This window comes from Argiope bruennichi, chromosome 8, assembly GCF_947563725.1.
Source record: "Argiope bruennichi chromosome 8, qqArgBrue1.1, whole genome shotgun sequence".
NCBI lineage: Eukaryota > Metazoa > Arthropoda > Arachnida > Araneae > Araneidae > Argiope > Argiope bruennichi.
The window spans coordinates 8,628,869-8,649,772 of record NC_079158.1 but is presented as its reverse complement, the minus strand read 5'-3'; the positions used below and the strand labels follow the sequence as shown (position 1 = coordinate 8,649,772).

Genomic DNA, 20,904 nt, shown 5'->3' with positions numbered 1-20,904 from the left:
AGGTAAAAGAAATAACTCATAAGGTTTAGTATGTGCCATGCATATTTTGTTAGATTGAAATATGAAGAATATATGGCCTACTTCATCTACTGGATTCTTTCAATTTCAAGGTACTTATTAATATTTAGTTCAACATTTAATGAAGTAATATCATATTTCATTAAGCAAATTGAACCTCTAAATTTTAAAGGAACATTCAAGAACTGTAGAATTATTTTCGCATTCATAATTACAAAGATAAACATTTTTCAAAACAGTACAATTATTTAAAGTGATATCTGCTCATACTGCAATCCTACTACATTTGTTCAAACTCTTTCATGAATGCTTTTAAAATCATTATGTGTTTCACTGAATTCTGATTACAATGCTTGAGGAATCATACTGCAAGCAAAAACAGAACTCAACAAAAGTTGGATCTAATCTGCCTCTGAATCAATTGATTCATTTGTCCTAGTTGGAGAAGAGAAATCATGAATTTTCTTGCAAACAGTTTTCTTTATTTCACCTATTACTCATGGTATGGTTGCATTTCCAAGTTCTTAGAGTAAAATATCTTGCAATCTAATATAATTCAGTTTCATTTTTTTCCTATAGCAATTATTACTACATAATGGCTCTTGAAACCAGCAGCGACAAGTTTTTGATTTTGAACTGATTATTTACACACATCACCTTTGACTTGAACCAACAACTACCAAATTTCTGATAAGAGGTTTTGAACTGCATTTCGATTTTTACAAACCTTTGTCAGTTGTATTTCCATTCTTCCAAGAATACAATATTTCTTACAATTCATTAAATACTTTCTCATTTCACACACAAAAATTTTTATTCAAATAAATTTATAAATTGGAGCACTTATTTAGACTTCTTTCTAAACATTCTTACAAATGGAATGGACCAAATAGAAATAAAATTCTGCCTTTTATTGCTTAGTGGAGCTAAACTTCGTAAGTTTATGTGATAATGTTGAACAGTGGAATTAAGAAAATACCTTTCATTAGATTAAGATCAATAAAATAAATATTTTCATTTTTGTTCCTTTTCCACCAATATATTTAATTAATTTGATTTCAAACGATAAAATTCTAAGTATAAATAATCTTTCTTCAATTTAATTTTCAACAAAATCAATTCTTATACATGAAAACCTAATAAAAATTGTTTTAACACTTACTCTGGTAAGATATATGGATCGAGGATTAATATGAATATTCATCAAGTAGTAAGCAATTCTGCTTTGGATATGACCTAATGTGCATAAAGGTTCATTACATAAATGAAAGTAAAACACAAAAATATAAAATTTTAAATCACTCAATAAATGCACAAGTATTTTGGTTCTCCAAGCGACCAACATTTTATATGCATTTCCCTCTTCACCAGCAATTTATTTAGACAGATTAATTTTATGTTCTTAGAAATGAGATTTTAAAAATGATAAACTGTACCACATAATTGAAATTTAGAATCTTAAGGATATTCTCTTAATGGAATTTTAAGAAATTATAAAAATAAATAAGCATAACTATTTTTAAGATTACAAAAAAACTGAGTACGTGTATCATAATTATCTTTACAAAGCAAAGACAAATGGAAATATAATATTATATTGATGAATTAATTTATGATATACATGTACTAAATGCAAAATAATAATAATCTAGCAATTGAGCATTTTTGCTATGAACATATCATCTTAATCAATAACAGCAATTATATATGCAAAGGTCACGATTACAATTGCACATTTTGACATCAATATTATTAGAAGAAAGCAATACTAAAATACTCTATAAGGAGGGGGAAAAAAAAAAAGGAAAAAGTCTACAGCACTTTTGAAATACAATAAAAGACTGATTAGTTTTCATTTTACCTTCATGCCGATGGACAAACACTTTCTGTCCTGCATTGTAAATCTGCATGAACGAATACTTATTTTCCACGTTCTCATTTAATGGCTCATATACTTTCTTGTAATGTTCTATTCGGGCAATAAAATCTTCCAAAGCTTCATCAACATCTCTGTTTTTGTAATCAGGGCTCTTTATTTTGACTTCCTGAAAGAAAATATTCCAATATGATTATTAATAAAAAATATACATATGCCTTTTTAGGTTGATTCTTATAATAAGACTACCTATTGTGACCATTCTCATGAGGCAACTTCAGGAAAATTTCTGTGTAGTTCTTCTCCGATCATGGTTCCTAGCACCCAAACCACTCTCCGTTCAAAAGTTTATATATGTATATATATGCATATAATACCTTGCCCATGTTATCTTGAGAACAAGATAACTTGAGTAGTCTTGTTTGGATTTTAACAGACTTGTAATCTGTTGTATAAATGCAAAAACCACAGATGAGTTCGTAGATGAGCCATCTAGTTCAAAGAGGGTAGAAATGGTGGGAGGTTGACATTTTCATTTCACTATAATAACTTAATATTGAAGATAGAAAAAAAAAATAATAATTTAGAACTTCCTTAAGACAAACAAGTTTTATATTTAAAGTTTTTTTTATAGCTGCAATTTCTTTGTAGTCAAGGGCTGAAACGTCATTTCCAAGCCCTAATTTTGAAATTTTCTAACATAAATTTACGTAGATAAAAAAAAAAAATAATAATATATATATATATATATATATATATTGTAGTAGTTCGAAATTGTTTTAATGCACATGGAAAAAAGATTAAAAGCTTGAATAAAATTAAGTAAATAAAAATAAAGGAGAAGAAAGATTTAATGGCAACATTATGTGAAAATGATCAGCTTAAAAATTTTCAGAAGCTGTGTATATAGGACTTTGTATATTTTTTTAATGAACCAGAATGTTTGTTTGATTTTTAATTTGATGGTCCCTTGGTTTGATGCCTGCAACATTATTGAGAGCATATTGTATTAAGAAATATTGTAAAAATAAAAAACATCCATTATAGCTTTAAACCAAGTTGGGCATTTTTATCAACAGACTAATAGTGATTAATGCCCCCCCCCCCAAAAAAAATGGCAAATGTATCAGTTAGTCTATTGACTATGTTCGCCAATGACATGCCCTTAAGCCTAAATTTTGACAATGAAATGCAGTTAATGTATAATTGCCAAAGAATATATTTTTTTAAGATGATAGAATTCTTTTTACTCCAATTAATAGTTATAAATGAAACATTTAAATGTGCATAGAATAAGATCTTAGTGCCAATATTAATTATGAAAAGCAGACAATTTTTTTCCGTCAATATAAATGAAAAATAAAACGATAATTTCATACTTTCTATCATAAAGTATTATCATTTGCATTTAATTGAAAGAAGAATATTTGCAAACAATAACTAATTTCTTCAAATGTTTAAAATGCAGAGATAAATATTCTGTTCTTGCCAAGTAATACAAACTTTTAGCACTTGCTAAAAAACTTAAAAACTTTTCAATAATACAAATTTTGTAACAAGCCTAGATTTATGTATTATTTTTAGAAAATTTATACTTTGTTATTATTTATTTTACAATCAATACTGAATTGTTTGATATCAATATAAACATATTTCATTTTTACTTTATCATATACAAAGTATTAAAAAAGGCAATGTCACTGCCAAAAATTTCAAACTTGAGATTTTGATAAAGCTCTTTGTTTTAGACCTCCCTGAATCTGAGAAACATATTTTTGGCACTATAGCTGCCTGTCTGTCAGTAAGTCTCTCTGTGACAAAGTTAACTAAAACGATTTCAAGTAGAGAAATGAAATTTCATATACAGTATTTTCACCCAAACTGTACATTTCTTTCAAATGTTCAGCAAAATCTGACCAAACTAAGTTTATCTGTATGGCTGTTTGAGTACAAATGGACACAATAATAAAAAATGCAAAGAGCTATCTAAATAAAATTTGATACACAGGTTCAACATCCAAATCAAATTCTGTCAATCTAATCTGTCAAGTGAGTGACTATCCATCAGTCCATCCAGTTTTTCATGCATGTAAATGCCATACTTAAATCAATGAAATTCGTTATGTTGTCTAGTGACTATAATTGTAGTTCAGTGTTAAATTTGGGTACAAATAAGTCAGCAAAAAGGCGCCCAAAACACATATTTTCAAAATAGATTGAGTAAAAATGCTGGATTCACACCAAAGATATGTATTTTGTAACTATCACTAGATCTGCAATTTTTAACTACTTTAGATAACGTACGTGAATGCTATGCAAGTTATTCACTGCATTCAATTTTATGCAAAGAGAGGGGAGGGATAATTGGAGGATATGTGAAAACGTTTAGGGAAAACTATTCCTGTTGGTTTTTATCTAACAATTGAAAGGAATTTGAAAATAGTAACTCAGATGAAAAGGAATCTACCTTTGCCTTCTAAACTGATTTTTTCTTCTTTTGCATACAAAAAGCCTAATACTTATTTTGAATAATAGCAGATTCAAATAATTATAATGGAATATGAAAATACAATTTCAAAGCTTTAGCTATCTTGAAAATAAGAATACAGGCCATTATTTCCTTTACTGTTTTCACTATTTAGGAAAAAAGGTTAAACAAATTTCAAATTAAATACTATTAGATTTCTGGGCGACAAGGATATGCATCTTTCAAACATTATCCAATTAATTCTTTATTATTAATTACTCAAATACAATTAATTACTTTGTATTTTTAAATTCAATTTAGTCAATTATATACATTATAGTTCAATAGAAATATTAAACTGAATGCATAAATATGTCAAACACATTATGTGTTCTAAGAAGAAAGCATATTCTCAAAATTGAAATCAAAGTAAATTTCTTTTAAATCAGATATTTATGTCAAATTTATGTATTTTAATTTTTGTTAGAAATTAAGAGATATTAGATAAAACTATAAGAAGCAAAACAATTAAATTATCTTCAAATTAACAGCTAATAATAATTGATAAAAAGCCACAAAGAAAATGGATGCAGAATCAAAAACGAAAAGACATTACTGTTACAGTTATTTTAATATTTCAATGTAGATATTAATAAATTTCTATGATGTTATATATTATGGCAAAAAATATTTTTAGACATATCTTTAACGAAATATAATCTTCAAAAATCAAGTCTGATTAGATTAATAATGAATTTCAAAACTGTCATCAACCAAAGGTAAGCAATAAAATAGTTTTTAAAGCAAATTTTCAAGCCATAATTAAATAGTCTTACACTCATTTAAAATAATATTAAACATATTTATTTTTTAAATTAATATAATTTATTAATTGTTCTTTTTTTTCTCCACTTTCTCCCAGGTTCTAAGCTTTCAAATTTAATTCTGCTTACAAATAGAATTTAAATGTATCGGGCAATGATAATTAATCATAATTCAATGTATCTTCTATCATTCAATCTATGTACCTCTTTTCTTTTTCTTTTCTTAATATTACATTTACATTTAAAATGTTTTTCAGTATGAAATATAATTTTAAAAAAACTTAAAACTTTAAAAAAACTGAAAAATTAAAATTTGAACAATAATTCTTGAAATAAATTCACCTTTAAATTTGCTTCTATAATGTTCTCATCATCACATAATGATTCTATGAAAAATAGCTTACAACCAAATTTCTCACAGACAATATCATAAATAAGTTTCCTTCTTTCAAATGTAGTATTGGTAGCATCATATACCTATAAAAAGAAATTTCAGTTGGAATAGAATAATATTTGGGAGCAAATTAAAAGATATGATATGACATGTCATACAAGTTGCTTGGACAAATAAAGGGTTACTAAAAATAAATCTCACAAATTATGAAAAAATCAGGAAAATTACTAATTTTCTTGATGCATAAAAATGTACATAAATAAAGCTAACATGCATTAGGCACATGCAATTGGGACAAATTGTAGCAAATCTGCAGTTCATAATCTTCCAATGCTGAAGATACGGTAGTGCAAAAAAACAATGAAGCTCCCTTTTTTGAGAAACAGAAAATTTAGAAAGTAAAATCTTAGTTTTGTTAATTACGGTAAACATGATACAGTGAAACAATAAAATTTAGTTATTTGCAACATATATCAACTGTCTGCTTAGCAATGCCTGTCTTTTCACTTAGCAACAAAATGGCATAAATTTCCTATCATTGAAATAACATCAATAATAATAAAAAATTAGTTGTTATTCAATAAGAAAAGCCATCAATTAGTAGCATGTGCGTCTTGTCTAGATGTAATTCATTTAAACTAAAATTCTGATTGCTATTAAGTAATAATATTAAGAAATATATTATATATATATATATATATATATATATATATATATATATATATATATATATATATATATATATATATATATATATATATATATATATATTATACATTGCAGCTCTGTGTCAGTAATTTACACAAGGATTATTACATGCTAAATCAGATTCATACAGAATTTTTTTTTTTAAAAAGGAAAATTAGTTTTTAGATAATATTTGTTTGAATGATTAGCAGCACTTTGTCATTTATATAAATTTTAAATTTCACCTGAATTTGTATGCCACATTAGGTTCTGAACAAAAATGACTAAATTATTAAACATTTAATGGAATAGCAAAAAAAAAAAAAAAAAAAAAAAAAAATATTAAGTTGAGAAATACTAACTTTTTGTTCATTTGGCAATACATATGTTTTTAGAACTTATATGTCAGCTTCTTTTTATAATGTCTTATAATGTAAGTAATTTTCACATCGTTCAGCAATTTAGACTTCAGATGTATTATGCCTCTTGATTTTTTCTTCAATTTAAAAAAAGATTTAAACGTATTTAATCACTTTAATCATGAACTAAATAAACAACTGACAATCAGGGAATAGAATTAAAATTGACTCAAAGAATGATAGTGCTGAAACTGCGATCTTGTAACATTAGATTCAAACCAGAACTGATTAATTTAAAACTAATACCTAATCTGGAAAAATTAATATGTTAACATGAAATTAAGATTTTAATGCATTATTTTTAGATGCCCTCATTATCTCTTGAAATGTTGCAATAAAATCAGCAATATAATTTAAAGTCATTATCTTTGAAATATTTCCTATTTAATAACAATTTGATATAATCATAACAAAAAAAAACACTAAGATATTTAACTTACAAGAAAACAAGGATAAGTTTCAAGTTAATCCTTTCATATCTAATGAGATATATTTTTTTAAATAAATATATAATTATAAAAAATCAATCAATAGTTTTAAAACGTTTGTGAAACTTAAGATTAGATTAATTATTAATTTTATTAGATGTATAATGAAACTAATCCTAACATTTATTTTTATTTTTTTCTAGTTCTAAATTTTGAAAGATTTAATACAATAATAATAATAATAATCTTAAAAGGAAAAATATTTCTTCTAACGAAATCGGAAATTATGATTTTGTTACAGGCAAACATTCCATTGTTATAAAAAATTTCCTTTTACAACAATGGATTATTTAAATGCAAAAGAAGGGAAATTTCTAAGAAAAACTGCCACATGAAATAATTTAGTTCCTATCTTAATAACACTAAGCAGTATAGTAGCATCTTTTATATTCAAATAAAACTTCAATTTGATAGTATATAGAAACTTATAGATAATTACTTTATCAATAAACAATGTAGTTTTATTTTTATGCCTCTTATGATTATTAAGACAGATAAATGAAATTAAACAGTTATCATTTCAAACAATAAAATTTCAAACAGAATCTTAATTACTGGAGTTTAAAATTAAATTAAATATGTCAATTACTCTTGAATACATTAAAATCATATTTAACACTACTTTATTGAATAAAAGGATATACCGGGTATTTTCTCTATGCTGTCAATTTACGACCCACAGAACATGATATTTTGATAATCCCTTACAATTAATATTATCTATCATAAATTAACATGTGCAAATAAATCATCATAAAATATAAAAATCTCTAACCCCTGACCAAAGTAACAACACATCACATTTCAATACAAAATTATATTACATTTGATTTTCAACAAAATTTGCATTAGAATCACAATAATGTTTTCACAAAAAGAACTACAAGCAGAAAACAAAATGTCAGAGGCAGGGTAAGCAATGAAGTACTTATAACATGTAATGGATATATTACTTGTCGCAGAAATGCTTACAGCAACTTCCCCTTCATGCTCCAACCACTGGCACATGTCTTCTAGAGCATCCAATGCACATTTGCTAGAAAGGAAGAAAAGAATCAGATTAGATCATCTGGTATATAAGCTGCACATCGTCATGTTACACCATGCTCATTGTTAAAATTATAAAAGCTTTAAAACATTCACCCTTCAGAATCATTATCTATAAGGTTTCATTTATGTTTTTTCAAAGGTTAACCAAGTAGAAAAGTTTTGAGGTATGATCAATTTGTTTTCTTCACCTATTTGAAAAGTCATCAGTCAGCCAGTTTTGCACACTGTAGATTAGATACATATACTGTTCGCAACCTAAACTTGATAGGTTCACAATATGAGGTAAATATCAGATATATTTTTCCATTGTTACCCAGTAAAATAATAAAATTTTATATACAAAAAGTTGAGTAATTTGGATTTTTACTTTTTCATATACAATAATAGAATATATTGTAATCATTAGGGGAAAAAAAAAAAAAAAGAACAACTATAATGGTTCAGAGTAAGTTTCAAAGCTTCTGGATCTTTGAAATACATTGTTGGAAGTCAAGAAAATAAGAATAGCATCACATAATAAAGTTTGATGAAGTGCATTAAATGCAGCTACGCTAATATAAATAGTACTTATTATATCACTATGAGGTAGTATACCATACTTTTAAAGTAAAACAAAACATTTGCCCAATAATTATTATGTTTCTGTTTTGCAAAATATTTATATATCTATACTTATAATAAAGATGACAGTGTGTTTGTGCGGGTGTGTTGGAGCCCTATAGGCAGACTGTTTGACTTACAGCAACCAAATTTGGCCCAGGTATAATTTGGAGGTTGTAAATGTGCATCTCGGAAAGATTAAAAAATTTTTTAAAATTGGAATTTAATGATTTAAAATTAAATGAAATTTTGACATTTTTTTGCGATAACTTACAAAAATATCACATAAAAATTATTTTTACATCAAGTTAAAGTTCAAAAGATTATCTTTTTAATGATACCAATGTTTTAACCTATAAATCAAGTTTTATTTTTAATGAATTTTAAAAAATATTTTAATTATATTTTTCAACAATTTATTTCACATAAAATAAAAATAAAATTTAGCCTCCACAAGCATTTTTAAATCAGTGAGGAAAAATTAGCTATTGTCAATGTATTGTTCTCACATTGGTAAAAGCTGTAATTAAAAAAAAAAAAAAATTAACTATTATTGTAAAAAATTAACTATTATTGTATGAAATGAAATAAATAAGAAATATGATATTTTCTAAAAAGTAACTGCAAGGAAGAGTTTTCTACGTTCTTTTACAATATCTATATTATTAATTCAATAAAACAGTTTTATTTAAGGCAAACATGCTTTCATATAAACAAGATATTCACTCCGATCAGCTGTTGGGCCCTGATTTCTATACCTTTAGTAATATAAATCTGCTAACAAAATGGCCTAAATGAAGTAAATAATTATATTTTTTCACTTGAATCAATAAATACTTTGATTAATTAAGAATTTAAAATATTTGCATAGATCCTCTACCCTGTGAATCATTTAACAAAATAATCTTGTGATGCTAATATTTTAAATAAAGAGTTGCACTCTAGTCACCTAAATAAATCACTAAAACTGATGGATTTTAGACCACTTATGCCAATCATTTCCCAGGATTTCTCTAAAGTGATTGGTCTAAGATTGTAAAAATGTTGATTGTTCTAAAACTGAAATATTCAAACTTTGATCCCAGTAGACAGAAACATTTATTTATTTAAAAGTCTAGCATCAAGAATATTTTGCAAAAATGATTTCTTAAGACCAAAGGACTGTCTAAAATTTAAAGTTCATTATTTTTTTACTTATAGCACCAGCATAATAAGATGAAATATTATTATTGACATAAAAATATTTTAAATCCTTTTGAAAATAAAACTAAAAACTGAATTTTATGATAAACCAGAACAATTTTGGTTGAATAATTCTTTGAAATATAATATAGTTTATGAAAATTACTATGCAGTGCACATAAGACTTCAAAATGACGAATGACTCTGCCTTCAGTTCTCACATTTTTTTTTAAAGAAAGGACATGTTTGGTTTCAGTCAAAAATGTTTTTATATTAATTGCTGTTTAATCATTTTCATTATTAATCTTTTAATCAGTTTAATCACTTGAAATTTTTCAGGCACTGAGAGAAAATTTGAGAGAAATACATAATGCAATAATTAGAATGGCTTAAGGTTATGAGTATATTAAGGTATAATAGTATGAGTGACTATCAAAATTTGAAATTTAAAAATATTTTGTTAAAAAAGTAATTAAGGGACCAAGTTATATAAGATTAATAACTTAATTAATTGAAACTTTTAGCAAGCATTGATCTTGGTGAACTGGCTGATTGCCAAAAGCAGATAGTTATAATAATTTGAAAATTCTTTTTTGTAATGTGAAATGCACTATTAGATATCTGGAAATAAATGCAAAGCTGTGGTGCTTTTTTGTAAATGTTTAAATTTAATTTTCATATTTAAATATATTGCATGTGCTCTATTCTTAATGTAATGAGAAAAAGTTGTTTAAAAGACCATTGCTGATATATACAAATAACAAGCTATCATAATTGAATTCATAAATTTAAACTTCAGGTCCTATTTCTGCATTTTGTTTAAGCCAAATTCCAACAACTCTCATTAAAGAAAATATATGTTTGTGTATGAGTTGAGTAACTTTTTCAGAGGTGAAGGTAATTATTTCTTTTGAAATGTGTGTAACCAGAATATTAAGCTACATACAGGAAAAAAATTACTCTAAGCATTTTGACACTATTTGAATAAATGAAAGGGAAGTATTAACAGAGATACCTATTTGCTATGTTTACATACATTGAAACATCCTTTAAATCTTCAACTGTTTTAAATTTGATTTGTCAAAAATTTTACATCTTGGAACCTTCAAGCTAAATGATATATTTTCTGTGAATTTAATATTTATACATATCAAATAACAATAACAGGGTGCGTAGTGAAAAACTGCTGCAAAAATTAAGTACTTTTAAGCACCTTAGTCCCAAAAATTAAGCACCTTTGTATAAGTATGCACACATAAATTGCATATTTTCTAAGCATAGTATTTTTTCTCTATTTTATAATAATACACAGTTTTTATTGAAAAAAAATTCTTAAAAATTAATTTCAAATATATATATATTTTTTTTAATTTGACAAAAGCATAGAAATGATCACAAAAATGAGAAGAAAAAAAAAAACTATTAATACCAAAAAAATTAAGTCAACTTTTAAAAGATTAACAATAAAGATTTTTTTCAATTTTTCCTAAAATTAAAATAAAATATCATATAGATACAACATTTCTGAAAATGTTGATAGTGGTATAAGAGCTCAGCATGATCAAATATTTTGTATTTGTTTTCAGCATGACCCAAGATCTTTATATATGCAATTAAGATTAACAACAATTAAGATAACATTGCTAGGATGGAAAGAGTAAATTTCTCCCTGCACTGATTTCTTCTATTCAATTGCAATCTTATAAAGCTAAGAACTAAAGCATTCATATGACTATCATCATAGAACTGGCAAGACTGCCATGAAATTGATGATAGAACAAAGTCATGTTCTAAATAAGCTTTTAAATCATTTTTAATAGAAAATAATAGCAGCGTTTACAAATGATCAGACTAAAAAGAAATTGTCTTATCGCCTCTTATTTTTAAAAGTGTAGCAAAAGTCTTTTTAGAAAGTTTAATGTTCCTAAAATTTAATGAAAACCTGTTTAATTTATAAACAAAAATTCTTACTTTAAAAAAATTGCAGAAGAAACGATATATATAATTCCCTAAGAAATGAAAATGCTTTGATAAGTCCTAGTTTTCATAAATAACAAAAACAAGTTAAAAAAATCAGCTCTCTAGTTAGAAGTTAAACGGAAATAAATCAGCCAGAACATCTTCCCAAAATTTTCTCGCATATTGCAGAGAAATGCCTTGTGTGACATTGGCATAGGTTATGGAATATTATCACTAGGCGTGAATTAAATATTTTTACTGTTTCTATCTATAGTGTGATTGTTGGCAAGTGTTTTGGGATTAATCTCTGGCATGCCGTTGAAAGTATCCGAAAAGCAAATTTGGGTTTTAGACGCATTCTTCTCAATTGATTAAAACAAAAATTTGACTCAAAACTACATTTATCGTCATAAAACTACATACCAAATTTGCTATATTTTTGAGTTGTCGCGTTTAAATATTTCTGAAAGTACAGGCGGATATGTGGAGAACCCCTTGTTGGATTTGGTTCAAAATTTGACAGATGTTTATACAATAGATACTAAATCTCTGTACAAAATATTAAGTATCTAGCTCTCTTCATTTTGTAGTTATCATGTTGACTTATATTCGAACAGTCACACAGACAAACAGATTTCCTCTAAACGGATGTTGCTGAAAATTTGATCAAAATCCATAAGTTTGGTGTGGGGACCGCATATCAAATTTCATCCTTCTAGCTCAAAGTGTTTCTTTTTTATCTTTGTCACAGACATATACTTTCTGAAAATGTGTTTCCGAATTCAAGGAGGTATGAAACGTGTAGATACATTAAAATCACGAGTTCGAATTTTTTGATGATTGCAATATTTTTGCTAAATTTTGTATACAGAAACGTAAAAATGCCAATTGAAGCTTTTTTTTTTAAGAAAGTCTTTCTTGAAGCCAGCCAGACACAATATATCGCATTGTCCAAAACTAATTTCTCAGAATAAAAAAATAATTAAAATTTACATTCAACCAAAAAAAAAAATAAATTATGATTCAAAAGCTATTCTTTTTTAATCTTTAAAACGGTGTTAAAATAATTTTATGTCATAATATGCTTTGATGTTATGAAAACATGCTAAAATTCTATTTTTTAATTAAACTTAGAATTAAAAGTTTGAGAAATCCGTTCTTAGTGCGGTGCTAATGTCCAAAAAATAACTTCCCAAACTTCATGCTCCTAACTTCAATGGCTTAATGCTGGGCGTTTCTCAGGATAAGACTTTACATATAAAGAGAGATTTTGCTGGGAAAAAATTTCTGTAAGAGTTATAAAAAGAAAAAAAAAAACATTATAAAATGATAAAACCTAAATCCTAAAAAACTTTTTTAAAAAAAATGCTTTACAAATATTTAAGTACCAGATATAGCAGTTTCTTTTTTTTCTTAGTCAAAAAAAAAAAAAATAAAAAAAAATGGCAAGATTAGTCCAACAAATAAACATGTTCAAATGGATGGGAGCATTTAAAGAATATCACGATCATTGAAAATTAAAAGTGTCAAGTTAAAATTTCATTATACTAAATTTAAGCGATTGATTAACGTAATTACGTACCACAATTAATAATTCAATATAGTACAGTTGAATACCTGTAGTAGGTTGTTCAAGCGAAGTAAGGCATAGTACACATTCCACTCCTTCCAGATAACTATTCCAGTATTTTAATAAATGGCAATGCACATTGTTAAAGAAAAAGGAAGGGGATGAAAAAAAAAAAAAAAACGAAAAAAGGAGGGGGTGCAAAAAAGAAAAGGAGTGGAAAAGAAGAAACATCAAGCGTTATCTTAATATGTGCTGGAACCCTTGGAATAATTCTTACAATTTTCCCTTTTGTTGGTTTTCTTTTTTGATGCATCCGGTAAACAAGCCTTTATGACCATGATTTCAAATTGCCATTTTTAACTTATGGGGAAACAAAACAATACGCTTTCTTCACTTCATGAGAAAATTAAGTACTTTTTAAGGACCTTTTCTGAAAGTCAAGCACTTTTAAGGTGCTTAAAAATGGTTTTCAAATGTAAGCACTTTTCATGACGCTATGCATTCTGAATAAGTATCCAAACATTTTTTTTTTTTTTTTGAAGGAGTATACATAAATTCATTCATGAACAATGGTACGCCATCTTTATCTTGTACACTAACCTCAACTGGTTTGATATTTGTCATATTTTTGAAAGCTTTTCCCAGAAAGCAGTAAAGATCATATAAGAACTGCTTTCTGATAATCGGAAGTGTTCCAGGAACCTTTATCGCAGCTTCAAGATATTTTAAGGAGGAGTGGGAGTGGATTCAGAAGATATAACTCATTTTATTCTACAGGGAAAAAATGGTCTGAATGTCCAGAGGAGTTTCCACATGTCATGTCCTTACCTGAAGGTAATACTTTATGTCATGAAAAAGCATTCATTTACTGTAAGAAATAAGCATGTTCAAGTGACATCTAGTTTTGCCATTTGGTCAATGGTAAATACAAGGCCAAAAAGTGTTTACATTTTTTCTTCCTTTCCAGGTTTATCCCCCCCCCCCAAAAAAAGCAATATTTTGTCTTCACATGGATGAATAATGCACTTGTTGCATTCCATGCATTAAAGATGTTTTTTAATACATCAATTTTTAACAGACAGAGAAAACACAAAACAGTGGTGCATAATTAAACAAAAATGTTCTTGTAAAGAATAAGCAAGTTTGACAATCTTCAAATAAAGTGCATTGAAAATGAGACTCTATAAAAATTATATAAAAGCTTTAAACATGTAAATAAATAAGAACGATGTCCACCCTCCAATTTTATCCTATCTTTCATTACACATTTTTAATTGTGATAAAATTTTTCAAATGTTTCATTAATATCTCTTAAAGGGCAACAATTATGCAGTATAAATGTACACTAATAGTTAAATAAAGTTCTTACCTTCTAATGGCTAATGCTTCTTTATTATTTGGGTCAAAAAAGCTATGGTTTTTATAGGCTTCTGTTGCTTGCCTGCGATATTCTCCAACATTAAACACTGAAAACAAGCAATGTAAAGTTATATACAATTTTTTTTATCACTTGAAGGAAAAAGAAATTAACAACATCCTTTTATATTATATATTATAAATATATATATATTGGAAAACAAATTTCAATACTTTTTATGTTCTATCCGAATCATTTGCAGGCAGTATCATTTACATTTACAATATATGAAGAAATTAATAGCTAAAAAAAATTTATATTATTGCTTTTAAAATTATTCCTAAAAAATACAGATATACATGTTTTAAAATCTCATTAAAATATAATCATGTTGACTTGAATGTAACTTTCCCAATGCTATCATTTGAATCCTCCAAGAAATCAAGAGCATGTAAAAAGCAATAGATGTAAAAAATGCCAGTTTAACAGAAACCTTTGTTTCACTTGGAAAATAAGCCCTATTAGCTCAAGATATTTTATTATATTCCAGGATGTTCTTTGATATTCTCAATGCCAGAAGATATTTAAATAATTTTGTGGAGCATTTTGTGCTAATAGGGAAGTTTGTATGCAAGTGCTCAGTGAATATTTGTTTCTAGATCTGTCTCATATTTAGAATTTGATATAAATAATTTTGTTTGCCATTTAAAAAATTTTACACATAGTGCAAATATTGAACAGTAGTTGAAAAAGAAACATTTTGTCTGGTGATTGAATTTGCTTCATTACTTGGCTCATAAAATTTATGCTTAATTTATGACAAACATTTAATTAAATCTTAATAATGAATTCATTAGATTAAATGTTCTTTGTTTCACCAAAATATTATATTTTGTAAGATGTGCCTGAAAAGGTTCAAATTATTCAAATAGCATCTCAACTGATTATAAGGAATTCCCAAGTCCATTTGTCTGAAATTAAAATTTTTTATAATACTTATTAAAAGCTAATCAAGCTAAATGAGCAATCTGAGCATGTAACATGCTTCAGTTAACAAAGAATTGTGTCTTTAATAACTATCAATATTCTTAAATAAACTGAAAATTTTTAAACACAGTTCCCAACTGAAATAAGACCACAGAAACCTTTGAAAAAAATATACTTTGTTTATGACAAACCATTTCTTATATCTGAATGTTATCAAGTACAGCTGTAAAATCTAACTAACATTTAATATAGTAAAGAAATATAAGAACGTAATGAATAAGCGAGGTGTTCAAACTTTATTGCAATTACAAGCATGCCATAAAAATTATAAAGGCAATTCAAAGCACCTCGAAGCTCACATTTTAAAATTTAATATAGCAAAATTTTTATTTAATATTTTGTTATTTTTCAGGTTTTTTTAAAAAAATATTTTATTAATCTTGGTATGCTTTTACAATTACAGGGGGAAAAGCTGATGCATTATGAAATAAAACATAATTATCATTTTAATGAAATTTATTTTGATTTTAATGATTTTTTTATTCATTCATTAAATTTTAAGAAAATTTTGAAATATAGGCAGTTTTTATGGAAAAAAAACCCACTTTAAACTTAAAACTAAAATTTTTGAACCCAATATTTTAACTTTGTCATCGTTTTCAAATATTTTATTAACTGGGGCATTTCTCAAATTATCAAAACATTTCTTTTATTGAATTTTAATTATTTTCCTGGTGAAATCCTAGTTTTCCTAGTGGATAAAATAATTCTTCTTCATTAGACTATTGCAAGTTTAGTATATCATGTCTCCTTCATTTTGACTTGACAAAGAGCGAACTGAAAATTAATGTTCAAAAGATCATGCCACATTTAATATCACACAAATACTTCTGCTTTTAGTAAAAACTGAAAGGTTTCTGCTTTAGCAGCATTAGAAATATTAACATATATATGCAGGAAGAAGAAATAATGTAGGTTATATTATTGAATATGTCTTAAATGTAAACAAACCAAAAAGTTTAAATTTGATATTTCACAAGGATAATTTATGCTAATTCAAGTGAATAAATCTAATAATTCATTTTCACAAAATATGCTCATATTTAGTAAGATATGAATATCTAATGATTTAAACATACTTTTAATTTTTGAACAAATTAATGACTACCTTTGAAAGCTTTTTTTAATGACCTCGCATTTTTTAATTATGGTTTGATAATGTCTGAGTATACAATATATTCAATTTTATACATAATTTATACTTTCATTTTAATGCAAATCCCAGCATATTTATATTATTCTATGCCTTAATAATTTTTAAAAATTCCATAGATTAAAATTTTCAACAGCTGACATTTCTTTTACTAAATTAAATCATTCAAATTTCAGCATATTTGAATTAAGTGCTTTCTGTTTAATCTAGGCTTGCTATTTTCATTTTAATACGATATCTTGATATGAAGAAAATGTCTTAAAATTATGTTGTGTACAATAAATATCTTGTATCATAAGAAAGCAATCAAGGACAAAATTAACACACCTAATAAAGCACTTTTTATAAACACAAAATCTTAATTTTCAAATACTGAAAAATTTTTTTTTACCTCTAGTTACTTTGCCAATCCAATTCAAGTAGTGAGTTAATTTCTTAGCAATGTAAGTTTTTCCTCGAGCAGGAAGACCAACCATAGCAATAACATGCGGCAAATTACAATGGCTACGATTGTCTAAAACGAAAAAAAAAAAAAAAAAAAAAAATTGAATTAGTTTTAAATATTTTTTATTCCTATTAAAATACAAACACGACACTAAAATTCTCAATTTCTCATAGAGTGAAATCTTTAATTTTAAACAAATTAGTTCAACATCTATCACAAGCTTAAATATTAGCATAAAAACATTTTTCTGAAAACTTTATAAAATAACCAAAATCTATAGATAAGTATCAAGTAAGCAATATTATATTATACTGCAGCATTAAATAGCGAAATGCTTTTCCACTAACTGTAGCTGTTTTGATGATGGATATTTGATAAATTTGAAAATGATAAGAATTGTAATTGCTGTGATGCCATAATAAATATTTTATATAGTCAAAAAAAATTTATAAACATAAAGGTATGTCAAGCTAAATTTACAGATTGGGAAATGATATTCTAAAAATATATATTTATAAGAACATCTGAACATATTTAATTTCAAATCCTGGCTTGCTGATATGCCCCAATTTACAATACATTAATGCTTAATCTTTTTCTCATACACAAAGAGCTTGTCAAAAAATTTGAGATTATGACCATAGTAATTAAAAAAGATAGTAACATCGTGTACCAAATTTTATCAGTGGGAATCTCAGTATTCGCAATGCTATGAACATCATGGTTAAAAATTTGTATTTAACTGAAGGGAGTGGGGGGGGGGGAGATTATATATCAAAAATTCGTTAGATTAATTCTGGTTTTTGACTGATTGTACCAGTTTTGTTAAGATGGCTGTAATGAATAAGTTATTTGAGATTATCCTAATTTTTGCTTAAAAGTAAATAGTTCATTTAAAAAGGATCGATTTAATTGCAAAAATTCAGACCTACAAGAATTTTCTTTCTCAGCTTTCACAATATACAGAGAATCATTCTTATTTACTGAATAATGTTCAGAAACATAATGCCTTTAAAATACAATTGTTCTCACATGTTCCCCATGAGTCATTTTCTTTGTTTCTCTGAAATTCCTAAGATAAAAATGCGAAATATGTTTTATTTTCCTATTAACAAATTAAGATTTACATAACATACGGCCTCCGGAGAGTTGGCTCTTTTTCAGCGGAATTTTCAGGAAGCAAAATTAAGTATATTTCAAAACCTATTGCGAATTTCAGACGAAATTTGATACACAGGCATAAAAAGACAAATTGAATTGAATTATTAAAAAAAAAAAAAAAATCTAGATTATCTTAATGGAAAAATTTCCAGACAATAATTAATAATATTAATTAACTCGTTTAATTAGTTTGTCTATCTCAACAAATCTGTCCCTTTAATCCATTTCTATCGGCATCTACTTTACGAAGATGCGATAATAAATAACAAAGTAAAAGAGATGTTACATTTCTTTTTGACGACTGTACATTAATTTCAATGTAATATATATATATAAGGACGAATCTTAGCTATAGGTTACTTTCCAAAAGTAAAAATTTTGTTGCTCTCATTCCTTAATCTTGCCCTGAACAAAAAGAACAATCCTTGGAAAAAAATTGTTTTCATAATGCGACAATTTCGATAAAAATACATTTTTTTCCCCTTCTTTTTCTCCCTTTCTTTTTTTTCTGTCCTTTTTTCAAATTTAGAGTAATATTTACTGTAAAATCAAGACATAATGTTAAAGAACGGACACTGAATAATCTTTTTTTCTAAGAGAAAATTTAGTAATAGTTTAATATTTTTTATGGTCTTCAGCAACGATCTGTAAAATAAATTATTTCTCATTTTTATCGTTTGCGAGAATGTTATTGTACAGGGTGGCGATAGAACCGAGAAATCAGGAATTTCAAGCAAAAGTCTGAATTTCATCGATCTGGTTAATTATCGAATTAAAATTCAGTGTAGAGTCAAGAAAAATCGTAAATATATACATATAAATCAGAGAAAATTGCCTGCAACAGCATTTTTGTCAAGCATGCGCGCGATCATCGATTTTGCGTTATCATTGCTCGATATCCGAAGCCTAATATCGCCAAAACGATTACAGCACCAGCAAACCAGAATAGCTTTCGTACAAGGATAAGGCTACTTTTTGAAATTTCATCATCATAAGAAGAGCGATAAGCTGATGAATGTCGCTAACAGCAACCCTAATTAAATTTTTGGGAAGATCGTTTTTAATTTTTCAAAAGAGTGCAAATACATTTTGATTCAATATGCTCTCAACTCAAAACCTTGCAATAATGCCATACCTTTATTAAAGACTAGCCGCCTTTGGCGACCAGCCGGTTCAGCAGTATTACCGCTCGCTACAATTCTCAATTAAATATTTTCAGATCGTTTTAATAGCTTCTCAAACAAAACATTTTTAACCTTCAAATTTTGATAGTCATACCAAACTTATACTGTTGTTTAGATCGTTTACTATATATATTTTCCTAATTTGTTGTCCTTTCCGGTAAAACTTCAACTTTAATTTGAAGTGGAAATGCTGAGATTGCAATTAATATAAAGAAATTTTTTAATGAAACCAAGCATTTTACTTTATTTATCATTTTCATTGTTATTTATTTATTTATTATTATTGAATATGAGTACTGCAAACAGAATCGCTTGGTATTTAAGTCTTATGTGAATTACAAAATATTTTTCAGAATTTATGTAATATCTCAAAGAATAATTCAACAAAAATTTCTCAGATTCAGCATAAAATTCAGTTTTTAGTTTTGCTTTCAAAAGGATTGAAATGAAATTCATAATAATATTTTGTTCCGGCCTATAAATATATTTCAAAAATTATGAAGTCTAAATTTAATGCAGTAAGGTATCATATTCTGAGAAATATTCTGGACACACCAAATTTTAAATAAATGAATGAATGTTTCAATTTTTAACGATCAACTAAGACTGATTTATGAAGTTTTGAGTTTTAAAAATTTAGAAAAACTCAACATTTTCATAATTTTAGGCCAATTAACCTTGAGAAACCTGCGCGCTGATTGGCGTATTTCCTTTGAAACGATCGATGGAAAATCTAAAATTATCCTTTTTTATTGAATAGTGAAATTCAAATTTTCATAAATCAGTCAGTTTAAGTGATTGATTTAGTTGATTGGAAATTAACTCTTTTTATTTAAAATATCAGTGTTTCTAGAACATTTTCTTAAACGTGATTTCCACAGCAGAAGCTTTATGTAAAATCAAAAATTCGTTATTTATTAGAGCATTTATTGGATCAAGTTACATAAAATATAATCATTTTCAATTTAGACCATTTTAGAAGATCTGTGTCGATTACTAAAAGTTTGCAAATTAGCTGTGTGG

At 26.4% G+C, this 20,904-nt stretch overlaps 1 protein-coding gene across 1 annotated transcript in view; it reads right to left on the bottom strand.

Moving 5' to 3' along the window:
• Positions 1–20,904, bottom strand: part of LOC129980842 (6-phosphofructo-2-kinase/fructose-2,6-bisphosphatase-like) — a 64,232-nt gene that overhangs the window by 14,579 nt on the left and 28,749 nt on the right. Inside the window, exons 2-7 of the mRNA XM_056091265.1 lie at positions 17,483–17,605; positions 14,904–15,000; positions 8,146–8,209; positions 5,528–5,662; positions 1,880–2,063; positions 1,181–1,254 (exon numbers count right to left, since the gene is read on the bottom strand). Coding sequence (XP_055947240.1) covers positions 1,181–1,254; positions 1,880–2,063; positions 5,528–5,662; positions 8,146–8,209; positions 14,904–15,000; positions 17,483–17,605 — 677 coding nt within the window. The remainder of the gene's footprint in view (positions 1–1,180; positions 1,255–1,879; positions 2,064–5,527; positions 5,663–8,145; positions 8,210–14,903; positions 15,001–17,482; positions 17,606–20,904) is intronic.